The sequence below is a fragment of the Haliotis rufescens genome, unplaced genomic scaffold (genome assembly GCF_023055435.1).
Source record: "Haliotis rufescens isolate VD_foot unplaced genomic scaffold, xgHalRufe1.0.p SCAF_4, whole genome shotgun sequence".
NCBI lineage: Eukaryota > Metazoa > Mollusca > Gastropoda > Lepetellida > Haliotidae > Haliotis > Haliotis rufescens.
The window spans coordinates 14,806,407-14,825,661 of NW_025964112.1; the positions used below are offsets into that span (position 1 = coordinate 14,806,407).

Sequence of the window (19,255 nt, forward strand, 5' to 3'; positions counted from 1 at the left end):
CAGGAAGAAATGGATGATGACTTAGTCATTAAACTTAATACCGGTCTAACCTACATTTGACAATAAATACATATCACCCCATCAGAAGGCCAACTAGTTTGAGGCGACCATGTTTCCTTGAAGGAAACTTCCATAATCATACCATGTCATTCATGACTGAGATAGTACATTCCCACCTTATCCTGTACCTGATATTCTACAAGAATAATGGAATGAAGGTCACTAAAAATGCTATTGATTGGCTAAAATATTCCAAAACACTCACTTGAGTTTGGCCTCTTCAGCCTTCTTCCTTCTACGGTGGCGAACTTCTGTAAATCAATAATAAACATCAATAACAACTCAAAATATACAATCACCTCCATTGCTATATATATTTAAAAACATCACACCACTAATCACATATTACTGAAATTAAATGCATATGTTATCCTTCTATATTAGAAGACAAACAGATATGAAAGATTAGAATAAAACAACTGATACTTTCTAGACACACCATTCCTCTTCACCACCATTGTTCACACGAGAAGCGTACTGACCTTCAACTTTGAGATTCGCTGTGGTTTCAATATCTCCAAAGCTGTTGGTAGCACGGCAGGTGTATTTCCCTCCATCTTCAGGTTCAAGGTCTTTGAGATCAAGTGTTGCCATGCCATCTTTGTATGTGGCTTTGGCACGTGGACTTGGGAGGACTTCTTCACCATCTTTCAACCTGGAAGGGAAAAAGATATATTAAATATAGACCAGAGACTTTGTAGCTCTTTCTAGAATGGTCACACAGGTTTTCTGTGAATGTCATTGATTGTAACATTTTACTCTTTTCCCCACATGAGACAACAGTCACAGGTGATCAATATAAAACTTTGGTTGAGTTCGTCTGGATGGTCTGGCGATGTCCAGTCTCAGATTCAGAGATTATTTCATTGAAACCCATCTCCTCGCATATACAACAGAACGTCCTTCTGACCCTACATCTTTAAGATGCCACCATTGACAACAAGAACAAGAACAAACACATCTCTCCTGTAAAGTCACACGTGTAATATTCCAGTCTCCATAGGAACCCTCATCTGCAACATCCTGGAGAAGGTTATATACCGACAACAACATGCTTCGTTCCTTACAGCTGCCTTACAACCACTCCACCACACATCAGCCCGAGGTGGGCCGCTTGCATAGAGTTACTAACTACATCACCATGGTCCACGATGCATTGCACAACATGGCAGCCGAACAGTTACAATTGAGTTGGTATGGTTTTACACCGCTTTTAGCAATATTCCAGCAATATCATGGCGGGGGACACCTGAAATGGGCTTCACACATTGTACCTATGTCGGGAATCGAACCCGGGTCTTCGGCGTGATGAGCAAACGCTTTAACCACTAGGCTACCCGACCGCCCCCTAACAGTTACAAAGATTGGATAACTTAGTGAGTGACTTGAATTAAATACCAAAAGCCTGAAGTCACTTTTAAAGACTTTTACCACATTGGTGAAACACCCAAGCAAAGGTAAGGTACTGACAGAAGAATCTGTGATTCAAGCCAATAGGACACTGTCTCTGTGTAATGTGGCTAATTGCTATCTGCTAGATTGACAAACAGGAGCAAATTTGACTCATCAAACAACAAAGTGAGATTTGAATTACCGTATTCGATGTAATAATACCCAGGGCCCTCTCAAAATTAGAAATAGGGAGCTCTTATTAGAATATTATTTTGGTGAAAAAAAAAAGAGTTGAAAAATCGTAAATTTCGTGGTTTATGCTGACAGCCTGAAATGTTTACATACGACAGATATATTTTTCCAGAATTTAATTGCCCATAATTGAAGGTGCATATAACACACAAGTGCGCATTATACACGAATAAATAAGTCTTGTGTACATTGATCAATTGGAAGGGGTCCTAACTGGGATCATGCACTAGCCAATATATTAGCAAATATCGCCATGGCGCTTAGTAGAGCGGGGTACTTATTACGTCGAATACGGTACTTGAATCACACTTGCTGGAACTGCCAATTGAACCAGGCCTAGTTCCATGTAATATGTCAACTGAGCCTTAAAGCAAACCTCATTAAAAAAATTCACAAAAAGTCTAAAAAGAAGTCTTGATTAGACCTGTAGTGACTAATACACCATGGCACAGGATCACACCAACAATAGACAGTGATGAAATAAACAGCTGGGTCAGCTCTTGACCAATAACACTGAATATCCAAGAAAATCCTCGAATTCATTTAAGTATACCCCCATGCCATATATGAGGCACCATGAATGACTGCTATCATCAAACTATAACCAATATCACATTCCCATAAAAATAAAGTCAAAACAAGTTCTTAGGTAGATATGTATGTTTCAATTACACCGATAACCATTTGATTATAAAGATGAGAAAATAATCAAGTAAGAACGTTACTTTTCCCGCAGATAAATCTCGTAAGCAGCTTCCCAGACGTCTGGCAGTTTATCAAGTGGATGCAAGTGCTTTTTATACAGTTCATAATGGCAAATACAGCCGGGATTAATGCTAATATCTGCCCTGTGAGCCAAGCGAAACATCTAATCTTCCTATCAATCTCTTAACAACTTCCTAACGTTTTTTCAGATATCTTCACTCAACAAAATTTGTGGCAGAGGAATTATGGGATAATGATAGGATTAAAACAACTCCAATCTGTCAGTTTAAAGTAAGTACACAAAAATATCCAGCAGTATATATAAAATCACTTAGCAACACTTGAAATGCTTGGGCGGGTTCTTGGTGTAAAACTTGGAACCGATTCAGAACATGCATATATTGAGCAACATGCCAAAAAAGTGATTTGACGTAGTCTTTCTATTTCCCATTCGAATAGGAATACCATGTTGTTCTGACATAGGTTTCCATGGTAACATGTTCCTGATAGTGGTCATGAGCAGATCTCAGCTGATACATAGATGTTAAAAGTCAGAAATGTGTTACTAAAATATAAACTGAAAAACTGGTACAATGAGGTGAAGGTATCATATTCACCCATGAATGCAGTCTACTGGAATAACTGTACACATCCAGCTTTCTTTTCCATTCTCAGAATACAGTTCTAACAATAACAACATGCAGGCAAGGTGAAGGTCATCAACAGCCATACTAGCTTCTGTGGCAGACAAATTATGTCATAACTGACTTAATCTTTTACTTAAGCTCAGATGAGAGTATTGATTATCTGTTTTATGCTTACAGAATATTTTTTTTAAATTATACTCCCCAGGGAGCTGAAAATGCAATTTGAATGCACCAAGGTAATATATCATGTACTCTGACCTTGATTTGACCAAGAGGATAGACACCATCACCATCATTTTTGACCATGTATGTCATCATCATCATCATCATCATCATCATCATTTTTTACCATGTACGGCTTTGATTACTGACTATCAATGAACTAAGTTCACATCTTGAGATGGCAGATGACGTGAAGAGTCACTGTTATTTCAAAATATTTACAGGAATCATAGCATATTACCTCTTCTTGACGATTAGAAGCAGCTTATCAAACCTGACTTTCACTACGTCCTATCCAAGGTTGAATTACACTGAGGCCTGACAACACGCACCTTTCCACTGCCACATGTGTCTCTGTCAGTGTCTCGGACTGGATTACCTCCTCCTGAATGTTTGTTGTGTATATTTGTTGCGTCTCTGTCACATGTTTTGCAACTTTTATTTCCTCACAAACCTCTCGTACAACCCTAACAGCCACAGCACTTTCAACAACCTGTTCCTCCGACTTTAGAATGAGCTCCTGCTCCGTGGCAGTACTCACAAGAGGAACTTCAGGTTCCGTCGCAAAAACTATTTCTTCTTTTATATCATCCACATCAAACTCCTCAATATCTTGTTCAACTAGTGGCATTTCTATTTCTTCAATTTTCTCAAGTTTCGTAAGGGCAATATCTGCAATTTCTTCCTGAATATCATCCAAATGTACATCATCGCTAGTCAGGGAATCAATTCCAGTGTCGGCGTAAAATTCAGTTTCTACGTCTTCAACATCCACTTTGTCACTTGCCACAGACCCTAGTGTAAACCTGGCCTCACACTCACTTGACCCCGACTCGTTGCCCGTGTCAACAGACAACACCGTCACAACATCGTCCTCAGTCACACTCCCTGTCATACTTCCTCTTCTCTCTTCTTCAGCTTCCACATCCGCAGTCTTCCATGCCGTTCGGATTTTCTTTTTTGGACCTTTTCTCAATTTGCCACCATCTTCAATTCCAGCGCCAGCGGCCCCTGCTAGCTGTATTTCTTCAGCAGGGGCCTCAAATAGTTTCTTTTTGGATGACATCTCAGATGCATGGAATGGACAGTCTTTTGAAGGGCACTTATGATTGGGCAAAATAAACATCAAACTCATGATTGCTGGTAGCTAGATTCACACAACCCCACAAAAAAATGATCACTCTCAAAATATTATTACTCCTGGCTCATTGTGGTACGAAATTCCACAATGAATATTCACTGATTTTCAAAACCACAACCTGACGTAGTCACTTTAATCCACAATGAAGAATTAGAGTCACAACTCGAAAACTTTGTGACTCAACAAGCCAAATTAGCTACAGCTCCACACAATCTCTTCAAACGGCGTTGCACTCACAGCACACAGTCCATCCAAAATGGAAAAGCGGAACAATCAGGTGTTGTGATGATGAAAACACAAATATCCAACAAGGAATATAATGAAGAATCCGAAAATTATAACTCCACAGCAAACTTTATCCCAATATCAAAAGTGCCCTTCAAATGGAAACGAGACCCAAGATGTGTCTCAAAAGTCAGTTTGTTCCACCGGATCCGAGTAAAAAACTGATAAACATCTACGCCAAAACGTGAAATGGGAGAATTAAAGAACAAATGCCTACACCGATCTAAAGCTACCAGACTGTGTGAGGAGCAAGAGAGGAGGAATTTCACCTACACGCCAACAAAAAACAGAGGAAGTCAGAGCTGGAATGATCTAAGCCTGTGCCAAGAACGGAACCTTTAGTTACGTCGGCTCATCCAGCTGACATGATGGTATACCTGTAGAGGTTCTACCTTGCCGGGAGATATCGGCTGTGATAACACACATGTGGGGCACGCCTGTCCACACAAATACTCTTGTAATATTACTCTCTGACCTTCAGGATTGGATCACGGCTTGAAACTGTCTAACACTTGTTTTGCATGAAACTGTTGGGTGGGGCTATTTTTACCTGATTTGATGCTATTCATAAATGTTTGACGTTTTCATTAAGAAACATACCAACATTTTTGGAACATTTTGATAAGGATGGAATGCTTGATGATAGGTTTTATCTAGATTTGCTGATAATTAATAGTTTATTAAGAACAGTCGATAAACTGGAAAATATTCCTTTCATCATAACTAACTACATATGATCATTACCTTGAAATTGATCCAAAATCTAATTATGGCATTGCAAAGAATAAAATCTTAAGAGAAAGTAATTTGAACCAGGATGAATATTTAAGGGTGAATCTATTTTGAATTTTCTAATTAGATAATGTTGACATGTACATAAAAAAGTCTCTACAGTACAAGAGCTTGGCTCGTCCTCAGTGTTATATCAAGACTGTTTATAGAGACTTGAGGGTCATCTTCTATCAGGGGCTTCTTGCACCATGGCTGCTGATGAGGGTATCATCTACACCTGTTCCTGACAATAGCTTCCTGACAGGGTAACCACTGCTTTACATCAGATCAAACTATTTTCTCCCAGTGTTTATGTGCAACAGTAAAGTAGGTCAGTCGTAAACTACGCCATAGTTTTGTGCATTCTTTCAGTGATGAGGACTGAAAAACGTTATTTAAAGATTTGTTGCTTCCTTGATTCTTGAAACAGAAACATCTTTGTATATTTTACAAGGAGGAAGCCTGGCTTGCTACATATATGTTTTGTATTGAAAGAGGTAGATCTTGCTGTAGATAAATATGCAAATATATAGACTTAACTTAGATAATGGAACTAAACATTTAACATGAGATAGTGAGTGTTGATTTGGATCAATTTATTTTTTGGCTATTATTTCGACACAATTTTTGATTCAACAAATACAGTACTTGACATTTATAAGACTATGCCTCTATTTGGGAATTTATCACTTAATGTCATAAAAATATCACTACCAGTAAACCAAATTCTCGGTAAATATTTTAAAAGAATTCCAAAATGGTTACAATTCTTTATCTTAAACACAATTTTGAATGATTTTGAACAGAGTTGAAAGAACCCTTATATATACTATACTCAAAACAAGTTAAAGCAAGCCCACAATTGGAAGGCTCTTTGTTGCAATACCCACCAGCCATGTCATATTAACTAATCACATGAAAAATCAGCTGTTCTTTAACTTCTTCTGAGTAGCATAAAAAAGCTGTCAGCGGGTACTTTGCAAGTCTGGGGTTTACAGTTTGTTTAACAGCATACCAACACTTGTTTCTTTCAAGAAATGTTACCAACTCCTCATTCATGCCAGGTTTAACAGCTCCGCTTCCTGACGGAAAACATGAAGCAGCTTCAAGAGATTGGTTGTAAAAAATTCCAGAAGTTTGTGAAATACTTAATGGATGGTACACACATGGGGTAATCTGCTCTGACAGAAATGAGTTTCTGCTCAGGGAACCAGTTGGGTCTCATTGAAGATGTCTGGAGCAATTTGGTCTGCTATTGGATATTTTAGAGCTTGTGTCTCATTTTTGATCATTAGGGTCTATACATAGCATCTCACAAGTGGCTGCATCCCAGATTAATTTTCACTATCTTGGTAGTGTAAACTTTGTTATTTAATCTTCTTGGCACTCCAAAACAAATCAGAATGAGAATCCAGAATATTTCTCAGAATTGAATGTTAGTTTGTTCGTTCCTTGTTTAAAGCCCCAATCTGGAATATTCCAGATATATTGCAGCGGTCTGTTAAGAATCAAGTCTGGATCAAACAATCCAAAGATTGACATCATGAGCATCGATCTATGCAATTGGGATCAATGACATGGACCAACTCAATCTTGTTAGTCACCTACTGGGACAAGTATGGGTTGTTGAAGGCCGATCTTCATAGGGTAGTATTAAATGAATATAATACTTATACTGTCTTGTCAAATATGTTCATATCATCTCATGATGAAGAAAAAGTAAATATCTATTGACATAAACAAGGAATGTGAGCAGAAACTAAGAATATGCTCTAACATAGCCCATGCAACCTCCACATACATCAACAACCTCCACATACATCATCAACCTCCACGTACATCTACAACCTCCACGTACATCTACAACCTCCACATACATCAACAACCTCCACGTACATCTACAACCTCCACGTACATCTACAACCTCCACGTACATCAACAACCTCCACGTACATCAACAGCCTCCACGTACATCAACAACCTCCACCACATACATCAACAACCTCCACCTACACCTCACAGTTTGATATCGGAGTTTGATGATAAAAAAACATTCCTCCACTGCCTTGAACCACCATAATTAACACAGCCTCAAGCATGTAGCTCCTAATTATCTTTCATGATAAACACAGAGTTAAATAACTGCTAAGCCAGCGAGCCACAACAGGTATTTATTGCCAAACCAGCCCACAATATTTATAATCTGCACATTCCTAAGTCTCATTACCAATAAAACATTTAAAGAAGTCACATATCTTACATACATAAAACATACTTTATAAGTTCCTTTATCATAGAAGAATAGATAATTTTCTAAACTTGAATCATAATTTAATCTTCGGTTGTAAATATTTCTGGCATTTCTTAATATCAGATTAGTCTGATAACTTGTTATTCTGTGAATGTTGAGAAACCATATGTTGGCGATTCATTGCCTGAGCATGACCAAAACAGCACCACCTGGTGTCCAACTGGCAGAGATTCAAGACCAACAACTCTGACTGCTGTGTACAAGTGACAGGGTACACTGACGTAAGCAGTGACCTTTCTTTTCGGAATCGCAGGAAATAGTTAGAATGTCAGGGGAAACATTACCACAAAGCACGTACCTTGATGAATCATAAAGAACACTCCATCCTACCAGAATACGCATCATAATGTTGAAATATTTAACACCATAATTATTTACTTATAAAAAGTATTTTCATATTCTACAATATCAGACATCATCTTGAATTACTTGAAAATAAATACCTTGTATTGTACCTTGTACCTGTCAAACTTACATCCTAAGTGTTCATCTTAATATGTCATTTTTTAAATTTCACTTATATCTAAAGAATTTGAACATTTCAAATGAAACAATCATTATTATTCCGTAGACATTCCTAGTCGAGAAATAAACCCAACAACACTGTAAGATAGGAATATGTAGCAGTAACGCCCTTCTAAAGGTATACTGGCCACATGCTCCTGTACCAGCCCGAAAATAAGCCAGTGAAAGCGTGATTACTGAAGGAGTATTGGCAATGCTAGAGAGTTGTTTATCTGTCTGACATACGACTCCTACAGCAGATTCCCCTTGAGAGGTACACACTGACCTACTCCCCCAGACACACGCCTACATACTTACAAACACTCATGTGCAGGCAGAAACAGTGTCAGGTGGATCCTAAAATATCTTTGGCAACAATTTAGATTTATTTTAGTTCTCAAATATTTTTTGGTTTCCCTTGAAGGCTAAAGCATTATTGTCTGGGTAAAAATTTGAATACATTTAAATGTGTTTGTTTTTAAATTACAGAGGAACGTTCAGTGAAGACATGTTGTACGAATGCAATAGATGATAAAGGTTTCAAAGTGTTGCTTTACACCACATAAATTTGACAGTGATTGAGTGAGTAGGTCTGAAACTGGTTCAGAAGTACTGAAGGGACCAAGTACCATAGCAGGAATGAAGACAGGAGTTAAGACATTAGCCAACCTGACACCACCCTGGGGGTAAAACTGGAACCGTTGCTATTAGCAACCAGACCCTGATAAACAACCCCCTTCCTGCATGCTTCTCTCATCACTAAATGGACCCCACCCATCACCTGCCAAGGCTTGCTACATGGCATACACAGCAGCAGGTAATTATTTCGTGCCAGGCATCAGGTAAACGAACTGAAATATGCAGGTAAGTTACATATCAAGATGACTTTTACATAAGCTTCTCATATCCGATGCTTCTTATTAATGGATTAACGGTATCATCATCCACTAAACTCGGACAGCTAATTGTCTTCAGTGTGGCTTTATACTAGATAGTAATGATTCAAACCACTGTTTATACTATTCTATATGAATGAGTGAGTGAGGGAGCATGGCTTACACGCCACTTTTAGCAATAATCCAGCAATATTGCAGCAGGGGACACTAGAAATGAGCTTCACACATTGTACCCATGTCGGGAATCAAACCCAGGTCTTCGGCATGACCAGCGAACACTTTAACCACTAGGCTACCCAACTGCCCCTTATACCACATGATATATGATATATATACTAATAGTGGTAGGGATATCTAACATTCATGAAAGATGGAGGTAAGTGAAAGCTGATTGAAAAGGTGCATTAACCTGTACTTCAAAAACATTAAGGAGTGAAACTGAATTGATAGAAAATCCAACATAATTTTAAGAGCACAAATCCATTTTAGCATTCCTCATTAATCAATGATGCTTTAATTATTGTTGATATGAATTTCCATTTAGTTTGATTTCTCCTCTTGGTGCTTGTTGATTGTTGTGTCGATTTAATTCAATATTATAGCTACAAATTATTCCAATTTGAAAGCTACACCAGGGGTTATTTTTTTAGATAAAAACATTATTGTATTCATGGTAATTACAACATTTGAATATGGCCTTCTTTAGATCATTTACATATCAACTATTTAAATTCCTGATCTGGAATTTAGTAGAGCACTCATATTGTACATGAGAGAGTGACTAAGGAATCATGCAGCTTTTTGTCGTGATGTTGTGCACGACTTGAGGACAGCCCCGACAAAAAAGATGCATTGTACAGGAATTTTGTAATCATCTAAAAATTGGATTTGGGTTGGAATGTGATAAAAAAAATATGATAACCTTGCCCTGGTTCAGGTCCTTATAAATATTATATTTGTAAAAAACTGACAGTGGCATTCTATTGTCAATTTTATTGTCAAAGCGAACTTTACAGTCGGTGGTATGGAAAAAATCTGTCACTCTGATTTCATTTTTTTCTGAATTTTCAGTGTTTAATGTCACTGAATCCATAAACCATGCAAAAAATGGAATGCCCAAGTTAAAATTTAAACAATGCCAGAAATGTCAGGAACTTGAAACATTCAAACCTCATTCAAAATAACATGTTTAACAGTGCTCCCATGACAGCAGAACGTTAACTCACAACTAACGTCATAACACGGTAACACAGTCCCGCCTATCAGTAACACCTTGGAGGCATACAGTCCATCACTTCTCCCCATGTGATAACGCTTGCATCCCCCACAGTGGCGTACATCTCACCACCACCTGTGCGGCAACACAATCGCCTGTGTCTAGATATAGCTCTGTGAAACCTCTCTCTTCACATATTAATCATCTGTTGGAATGGTTGTAGTCTGATGAGGGTTTCAACCGCCCCCCACTGTTTACTCAGATGATAACTGACAGAAATTAGCATCTTTAACTCAATATCTTCCTCGAGTTCACCTGTCTAGTTTTGTTTCTATGGCTGCAGATCAGGACACATACCTCACACCATATGTACCGGTAGTCACTCCCTACATGTAGGTCACCTTGTGAATCTTTCTATTTGAAAGCTATTGTCAGTGTGGTTTAAATTGTTGAAATAGTTTCACATCCTATTTTGAAGCCACAGCACTTCACAGCCAACAGTATGTGTCAGAGTAGTTTTTTTCAGTATTAAAAAACGGCTTTATTTGGAGGATAATAGTTACAAGTTGAATCATGTTTAAAAAATTTCAAACTTTCACAACAATAAAAGAAAATGATAACAAATTTGGTTCTCATTGCATAACATAAACAAACACTGATGAAACTAAATGTATTATTGTATATAAGATAACTTTGTGATAAATCACAAAAAACAATGAAGAATGAAACATGGCTTTTTTTTCAGGATAAACCATCGTTCTATCATGACATCATTTCTGGATGTTTGAACAAAGGCTCACATCTTGAGGACGTCATAAATTTGACGATGTTATCTTGAGAGGGAAGTGTATAGCGAGTTGCTTCCCATAGATGTTGATAATGCAGATAAATGTATGGCCGTATGATTGCATACAAATGTGGGAGAGATATGACAATCGGAATTAGGAGAAAAAGGAACAAAAAATCAACGAGAAAATTCTGAGAACATCAGGGGATAACCAAACTTAACCCCACTGTTCACATAAGGGACTTGTCCAACATTGCCAAAGTCGAAATGTATTCAGGGTCCCATCATGATTTAAATTTGGATAAATATTTTTAAAACTCATACATAATATTAACATCCTCGAAGAGGCTGTTCATAATGTTGATATCTCATAAAAGAAATAAACAACTTGTGGTCGTTGTATATCATACAATAAAACACTGCTGTATGATAAACAACTCTCGCTCATCGTTTATTCTAAAATAACATAATTTTGTCTGTACTTCAATCATCAAAAACATTTTCAATACAACAATGCTCTCAAAGACAACTTACGTAAGTTCATTTTCTACAAACACCACCATGATGCCTGTCATCCCATCTCAGTTTGGGACTTTGTGTTACTCACAAAGAAACTATGTTTGTTATTTTCCATCATGTCTACCAGTAGACATCTCTCATTTCATGTGGCATTTGTTGCAGGGACCTTACAGACAGACGTAAGAGAGCCACTCGCAGTCTACCTGTGTTAGACATGGGGTCCCACACACAAATGTCAGACACACTGGGATGTTTATATCATTCTTATGAGAGCATGAGAAGGTGGTACTTGGATCAGTAACATATCTGTTCAAGAGGCTTGTAAGCACACGAGAAGAAGGAATGGCCTCAATAACATATCTGTTCAAATGGCTTATAAGTTCACAACATGGTATTGAGACTTGTAGTACATTGGTTACAGTGGCTTATAAGTTCACAAAAATATGGTATTGGGACTTGAATATCTGTTACAGTGGCTTATAAGCACAAGAGCATCAATATGTCTTCCCGAGAACACCATCACGCTTCATAACCAGAACATCACCACACATCTTCCCAAGAGCATAAATATGTCTTCCCCAGAACACCATCACGCTTCATAACCAGAACATCACCACACATCTTCCCAAGAGCATCAATATATCTTCCCCAGAACACCATCACGCTTCATAACCAGAACATCACCACACATCTTCCCAAGAGCATCAATATGTCTTCCCTAGAACACCATCACGCTTCATAACCAGAACATTTCCTCACACAAACTCCAACCAGATATACAATTCATAACTTCAGAGTATGTAATGTCTTTCTCTTAATGGTACCATTTCCTCTGTCAGGCCCGTGATTGCTTTTAACGACTGTATCAACGTGGGGAGTAGAACCTGGCTAGTTGGACTGATGAGTGACCGCTTTAACCACTCAGCTACCCCAATGCACCATGGCATGGCTTGAGAGTCACAGGCCTTCACCAAAAACAGTACCATCATTACCGATACGTAAGTAGTGGACTCCATTTGACATGAAACATATTGTTGATGTCAGTAATATTTCTAGTATTGCCAATAATTCATACACCTACTCAATTTTTTCAAAGATAATAATGCCAGGATGTGGCCTGTTTCTTGTTCACCTATAACAATCAAAACACCACGTATTGTAATGCAAGTTTTATTCCATAAAATGTAAAGATGGGGCAAAAAAGGAAAAGGACAAAAGCTTGTGTCTGAAAAAGTGTTGTTTAATTTGTCACCCCAATGATGTTTCTAGGTTTGTCCACACCAACCCCTGCTCGTGGGTTTCACCGAAGTGGAAAACGTCTGAGACCTGCATCACTTTGAGCTTTCCTCCCACATTAAACTGAAACGTCTGTATACCTGGAATACCTCACTCGATCCAGTGTTTCTGAGTGTATCAAATCCTACAACTTCAGATTCCTACCACAATACAATGAGGTTGGCCTAAGTGGCACTGAATGACTTCATGTTATACAACCCACAAGTAATCACGTATGTAAATGTCAGATCTCTACATCAAGATGTGCATCTGTTTTGTGATGCACAAATAATGTCATAACACGTGCAGAAGTGCTGGTAAAGGTGTAACTCCCAGCATCAACGCTGCCAAAATACACAGCATGGAAGAGAACCTGTGATGATCTGGGATATTCTGGTGTTGAGGATGAGCACATGGGTACATCAAGTACTGCACCTATAGGTATACCCACAGTCTACATAATGTGCACCTGAATAAGAGGCTGACCACTGGCTTTAAATCTTCCACCTGAAGCTGCGTGAATCACTCATTTCTGTGTGTCACACTGTCCACAATTTTGTTTTGTTGCAGGAATTGTTTTATAAACCAACCAGAGTACCTCAGACTTACTGTGTACATAATACCAATATTTTGAAAATTTAATATCAAGGGCAGATCCACACTACTACCAAAAATGCAAATGAGAGCAATTTCACTCAGGGAGAGAACCATTCCATGAAGGAATCTTAGCGCTACAATGAATGTAAGTCTCTGTTTATGTATTGGATATAAAATTGTGTAAGGGTTGCGAACACTTTATAGAATGGGCCCAGGTCACACAGACAGTAACTACCTGATCCCCATTTAGCTGGCTCTTACAATGAGTGAGTGGGTTGGGTTTAACGCCGCTTTTAACAGTATTCCAGTTATATCACGGCATGTCAGCTTAATATGGGGGGAAGGCCTGAAGTGATGCAGGTCTCAGACGTTTACCACTTTGGTGAAACCCATGAGCATGGGTATGGTGCTGACATACCTAGAAACATAATCGGGGCGAACTGGGATTCCAACCAACAATCATAGGTTTCTGGCGTGCCCAAGGGATGCAACTCTGCACAACTCTACCCCTTAGATGACTGGGCCACCCGTGCACCTCTCTTACAATGAATATACATACTAGGAGAGACTAGTATACAGGGCTAGTATTTCTATATAATGTGGCACAAACATTGTACAAAATAAAGATATCACAACATCGGAACACACATCTGAGAAATCACCCGTGCTGAAACATGCTTCTGGATCTGCCCTTGCGAATATTTCAAACAATACAGTTTCACACCAACTTACCACATAATTTCTGCGGCTGGTTTCCCAATGATTTTGCATGCCAACTGTGTCCTTGACCCCTCGTAACCTGTGACATCATCCAGCTCTTCGTATACAATGGGGGCATGTTCTGGCAGTTCTGTGGACGCAACACAGGGAATCAACATCTCTTTCAAAACTTGAATATTCGTTTCTTCTCAGTATTTACAATAAATCGCCATCTCATTAATGACATTATGAAACAAAACTCAGACTGGATACTATTCCACTCAGGTTTCAAAACACTATGCTGAAACAAATCCAGCTCTTATTGACCGCAGTACTATCTTCTTACTGACTGATATTCACTTCATGAGAAAATACAACCAGATGTGGCATAGCCTATTATGACCTTTAGGTAACCAGTTAAAGATGTACCTATGTTTACCCAGTGGTATTAACAAGGTGTCAGGTAACTAGCATCTTTACCACAGGTCTACCATACAAAGACTGGAGATTGCAGGCCCCACTACCATATGTATACCTCAGGCCATTCTCACATACTGATATACAGGGTTGTCCAGATCTCCTTGACTATCATCCATTAGGCCTTTTTTGTTTATTATTTGGAATACAGATTTTCTCCCATATCTCCAGGATTCAACCAGTGGTTCAAATTAAAGCAGGACCATTAAAGGTAGGATCATTTAAGGGCTTAATTATTAGGTGTTACATTTATAAGTTAAGTGAAACTCACATGAAAATTATCAGACATTTCAAAATGGCCGACACCTATGACATTTTTCTTTTCTAAAACAAGCAAGACTCGTACTTCAGGCGAGATCAGTTATTTCTGGGGGTATTTTTTTACGGTTTTGAAGCTGTTTGCTTTACCGATGGCCTATGTAAATTATGTGTTGAATGACTTTGACCTTGGAATGAGTTTGTTGTCAAACAAATGCTGAACAACTCTCAAACAATTGTCGAACAACTGTTTCTCTTTCATAAATGTTCGCCAAAACTGATTAATTGTCAAACAGTACGTTGTTTGACAAGATATTGTTTATAAGGACAGATTTTGTTGGTAAAAAATAGACTAAAAACCTTACTTTAGTCCATGTTTTTAAAATATTTGATGGATCTGTAAACCTAGTAACTAAAACAAAAAAGTCGGATAAGTTAGAAAAAAAAATCAGCCATTTTGATATTGTGACCAGAATATTTTTTTATGTTTTCACACCACATATACACAAACAATGCAACACTGTTCTAAATGCACAGGTCAACCAATATATCAACTATATATTTAATTCATCTGTCACTCAACCTAGTTCATCATGTCTCAGACTTGTGTCAACATTCATAAGCATACAGTTATCAGTTATTCTTTTCCAAACTATCATCTCCTGATCATGTTGTGAAGTACCTACCCATGACAAGGTTGCGTGCAAGTATGCCGAGCTCGCCCTCCTTCCTGAAGACAGCACTGTCCCGAGACAGGCGGCCGATGGGGAGAATGTCCAGCTCATCCTCCTGAAACAGGGAAACACAAAACTCATCAAAATCAAATCTTGACCAAAAGCATGATGACATTTTCCAAACAAAGGCCAGTGTTCTTGTTAGAGTTGTGGTTAGTTCTTTCAGTTTTCTGTTTAGACATAAAAGGAGGGATACCATGGTAATAGCAAACTGAAAATTTGAAATATAACAGTATTCCTAATCATTCTTCATTTACAAAAAATAATAAGCTCAGAAATACAGAATGTTTAACATAAAAAAAGTAAAACCTAACATCCAAACCATTTAAAATTTTGACACAATTCTGAGGTTTACCGGTATCTAGTCCTGCTAAAAGACCAAAAACCTGCAGCAAATGTCAGTAAAAATTTCCAAATTGGAATTAAAGATTTTACAGTTAATGCTATTTTAGTTAAAGCTAACGTTATGGCTTTAAAAGTTCACTATCATTTCATAGGACCAACATGAAGGAAAACACTTTAATCCTTAGTTTAACATTACTGCGAGTTTTAAAAAATATTTTAAGTTAGAACCTCAGAATTCTTTTTTAAATTTCTCATTTAGAATAAAACGATCATTTTTCCCAGTTTGCCTATCTAGGGCTCTCCGTTCAGAATCCTACACAAATCCCTGCAATGTTTCCAAGTTTGGCCAGCATGTGTGCTTCCTATTGTGTTACTGCAAGTTACCTTGTGTCTGGTTCTGTCCCTGTAGTCCTTGTGACCCTGGCGACACAGCTTCACCCCCTTCAACTTCTTCTCTGCTGCCCCCTGGAACATACCGACGACGTGATGCTGTTAGTGGCCACATAGCATCACATACTTCCACATCACAAACCAATGCTTGTCATAAAAGACGACAATGCTTGTCATAAAAGACGACAATGCTTGTCGTAAGTGGCCACTAACGGGATCGGGTGGTCAGGCTCGCTGACTTGGTTGATGCTTGTAAACGATCCCAGTGGCGTGGATCGATGCTCATGACGTCAATCACTGGATTGTCTGGTCCAGACTCGATTACTTACAGACCGCCTTCATATAGCTGGAATATTGCTGAGTGAGGCGTTAAACAACAAACAAACAAACATCACTGTCACATTAGTGAAAACCACTGACAATATTTATAGCTCTTAACACATATCTGTATCTAAAGTTGTTTAATCCTTGAACAGATACAACCCAGGATTGAAAAGACATTCTTGTTGGCATCAGATGGCGCTCACAAGATATGTATTTGAAATAAAAAAGTAGCCTAATGTGATATATTAGCAAATGGCTCATTGGTTAGCAAGCTGGTATGAAATTAATATTTCTATGTTCAGCTAAGAAGCACTTCAGGAAGTAGATATATTACATGGAAGCTATTTTCAAACATTTATAAGAGAAATAATGTTAAAATAAATAAATGGTGACATAGTTCTTTTTCGTTCAAGGACTATGAGATGAAACTTCAAAATGATAAATCCCTATCACCATCAGAATTCTGAATCAAATTCCGACACATGTTTAAAGAACTAAACATTTTTAAAATTTATATCACACAAGGGGAGAGAACTCCTAATACAAGAGCATTCACGATTCGTGTCTCGAGGATACGGTTTCACATTTGACAACAAGTGCAGAAGCGTTACTTACATCTGTGACATCAAGGTCAAGGTCAGTCTTGGGTCGGGGCTGCGGGAGCAAAAATGCGGCATATACGTGAGCATTCGACATTTTGCGTGACGGTATACATTGCACCAAGGGGAACAAGAGTCTTCACTGGTTATAGACAGCATAGCCACAGTTTGACAATCAGGTGAGCAAAATACCACTTGTAGACAACAAGGGCCACAGCATCCACATGATTTAGATACTGACATGGATGATTATTGCACAACATGCACTGGCTTGGTCCCGTTGATGCAATGAGCATGAATGTACAAGCTTGTTAACATCTATACACAAGGTGTGGAGCCTTGCTGTCATCTTAGCATTTGGAGCCTAGCTGTCATCTTAGCATTAGGATCTTGTCATACTATTATACAGATAATACCTGGGCCCACCTGCACAAAGCGATCTTAGCGCTAAGACTACTGTAAGCCTATGTTAAAGTTTGGGAGTTAAGATCATCTTAGCTCTAAGAGCACTTTGTGCAAGTGGGCCCTAAACTTGCCTTGTCTCAGTTATATTTATCCTATTTCTTGTGTGGAATGCACACACCCATTACTTGGGTACCCATTTCGGGAAACATTGCTGTCTTATATGTAAAGTGCAGTCAGTAATTACATTGTATTACTTCAGGTGAACAAACAGGATATAACCTAGTTGGTCAACGTGAATGTACATTTTGTGATAAAAGTTGGTTGGTTTGTTGTTTAACGCCGCACTCATCAATATTCCAGCTATATGATGGCGGTCTGTAAATAATAGAGTCTGGACCATACAATCCAGTGATTAATATCAAGAGCATTGATCCACGCAATTGGGATCAATGACATGCATCAACCAAGTCAGCGAGTCTGACCACCCGATCCCGTTAGTCGCCTCTAACAACAAGCATAGTCGCCTGTTACGGCAAGCATGGGTTGCTGAAGACCTATTCTACCCCGGATCTTCACAGGTCTTTTGTGATAAAAGATCACAAGACATGATGATATACAATCCTTTATATATTGATGATGATTCATGGATGTCAAAAGTAGTTGACACTTTACAAATATAGAATGATTGATTTTTTTGAAAGGACATGCTATTTGAAATACGCTTGACAATAACATTATTTAACAAGTTATTATTTGGTTTACCGACTGCTGACTATTTTTTGTTCCCCTCCAAAACATACCTTTCAGAGATCACTTGCATTTCTTTTCTAATTTTGCAATTCAATTTTTGCATATCATAGTTTAACCATCAAATTGAGTGCACGAGGAATGATTAAATACAATGAGCATTTATCATCTACACGGAGGAACAAGCCAAATAAACAAAATATCATTTGCAAATTGCAGCACCATCTAGCCTTTTTTATTGACAATGATGTCCTTTAGCAGTTTAGTGTCCTTTTTGTTCACTGACGTTGTTTCATACACATTGTTCTTTCTTCACATATGACATCTTTTGTTTCTGAGTTGTTCATTGGTAATTTTTGATATTTTGAATTCATTATTTGCATGTAAATAATGACCTCTATTTGAAACATTCATTCTTTTTTTCATAACATTTGACTATAATTACGTACTTTTGTCCTTTTTTTCAACTTTGTATTTTTTTACCAGATGGCTGTCTATAAAACTCTATGGTTTTGAAAGAAACTTTGTAAGCAAAGGAATAACTCCTTTTTTATCCCTCTATGAACAGTCTTAAACTGAATCAGAAAAATTGTTATACAATTTCTATAAAAAAACAACAGAATATGGCATTGTACAGTGTACTAGTTAGATGACAACAAAGTTCCACAGTTAATAACAATGAATATTATGATACAAT

General features: G+C 38.0%; 1 protein-coding gene across 1 annotated transcript in view; it reads right to left on the bottom strand.

Moving 5' to 3' along the window:
- LOC124140501 (titin-like) overlaps positions 1-19,255 on the bottom strand; it is a 461,816-nt gene that overhangs the window by 99,261 nt on the left and 343,300 nt on the right. The window contains exons 231-236 of the mRNA XM_048381766.1: positions 17,423-17,461; positions 16,478-16,558; positions 15,701-15,803; positions 14,313-14,430; positions 543-715; positions 266-311 (exon numbers count right to left, since the gene is read on the bottom strand). Coding sequence (XP_048237723.1) covers positions 266-311; positions 543-715; positions 14,313-14,430; positions 15,701-15,803; positions 16,478-16,558; positions 17,423-17,461 — 560 coding nt within the window. The remainder of the gene's footprint in view (positions 1-265; positions 312-542; positions 716-14,312; positions 14,431-15,700; positions 15,804-16,477; positions 16,559-17,422; positions 17,462-19,255) is intronic.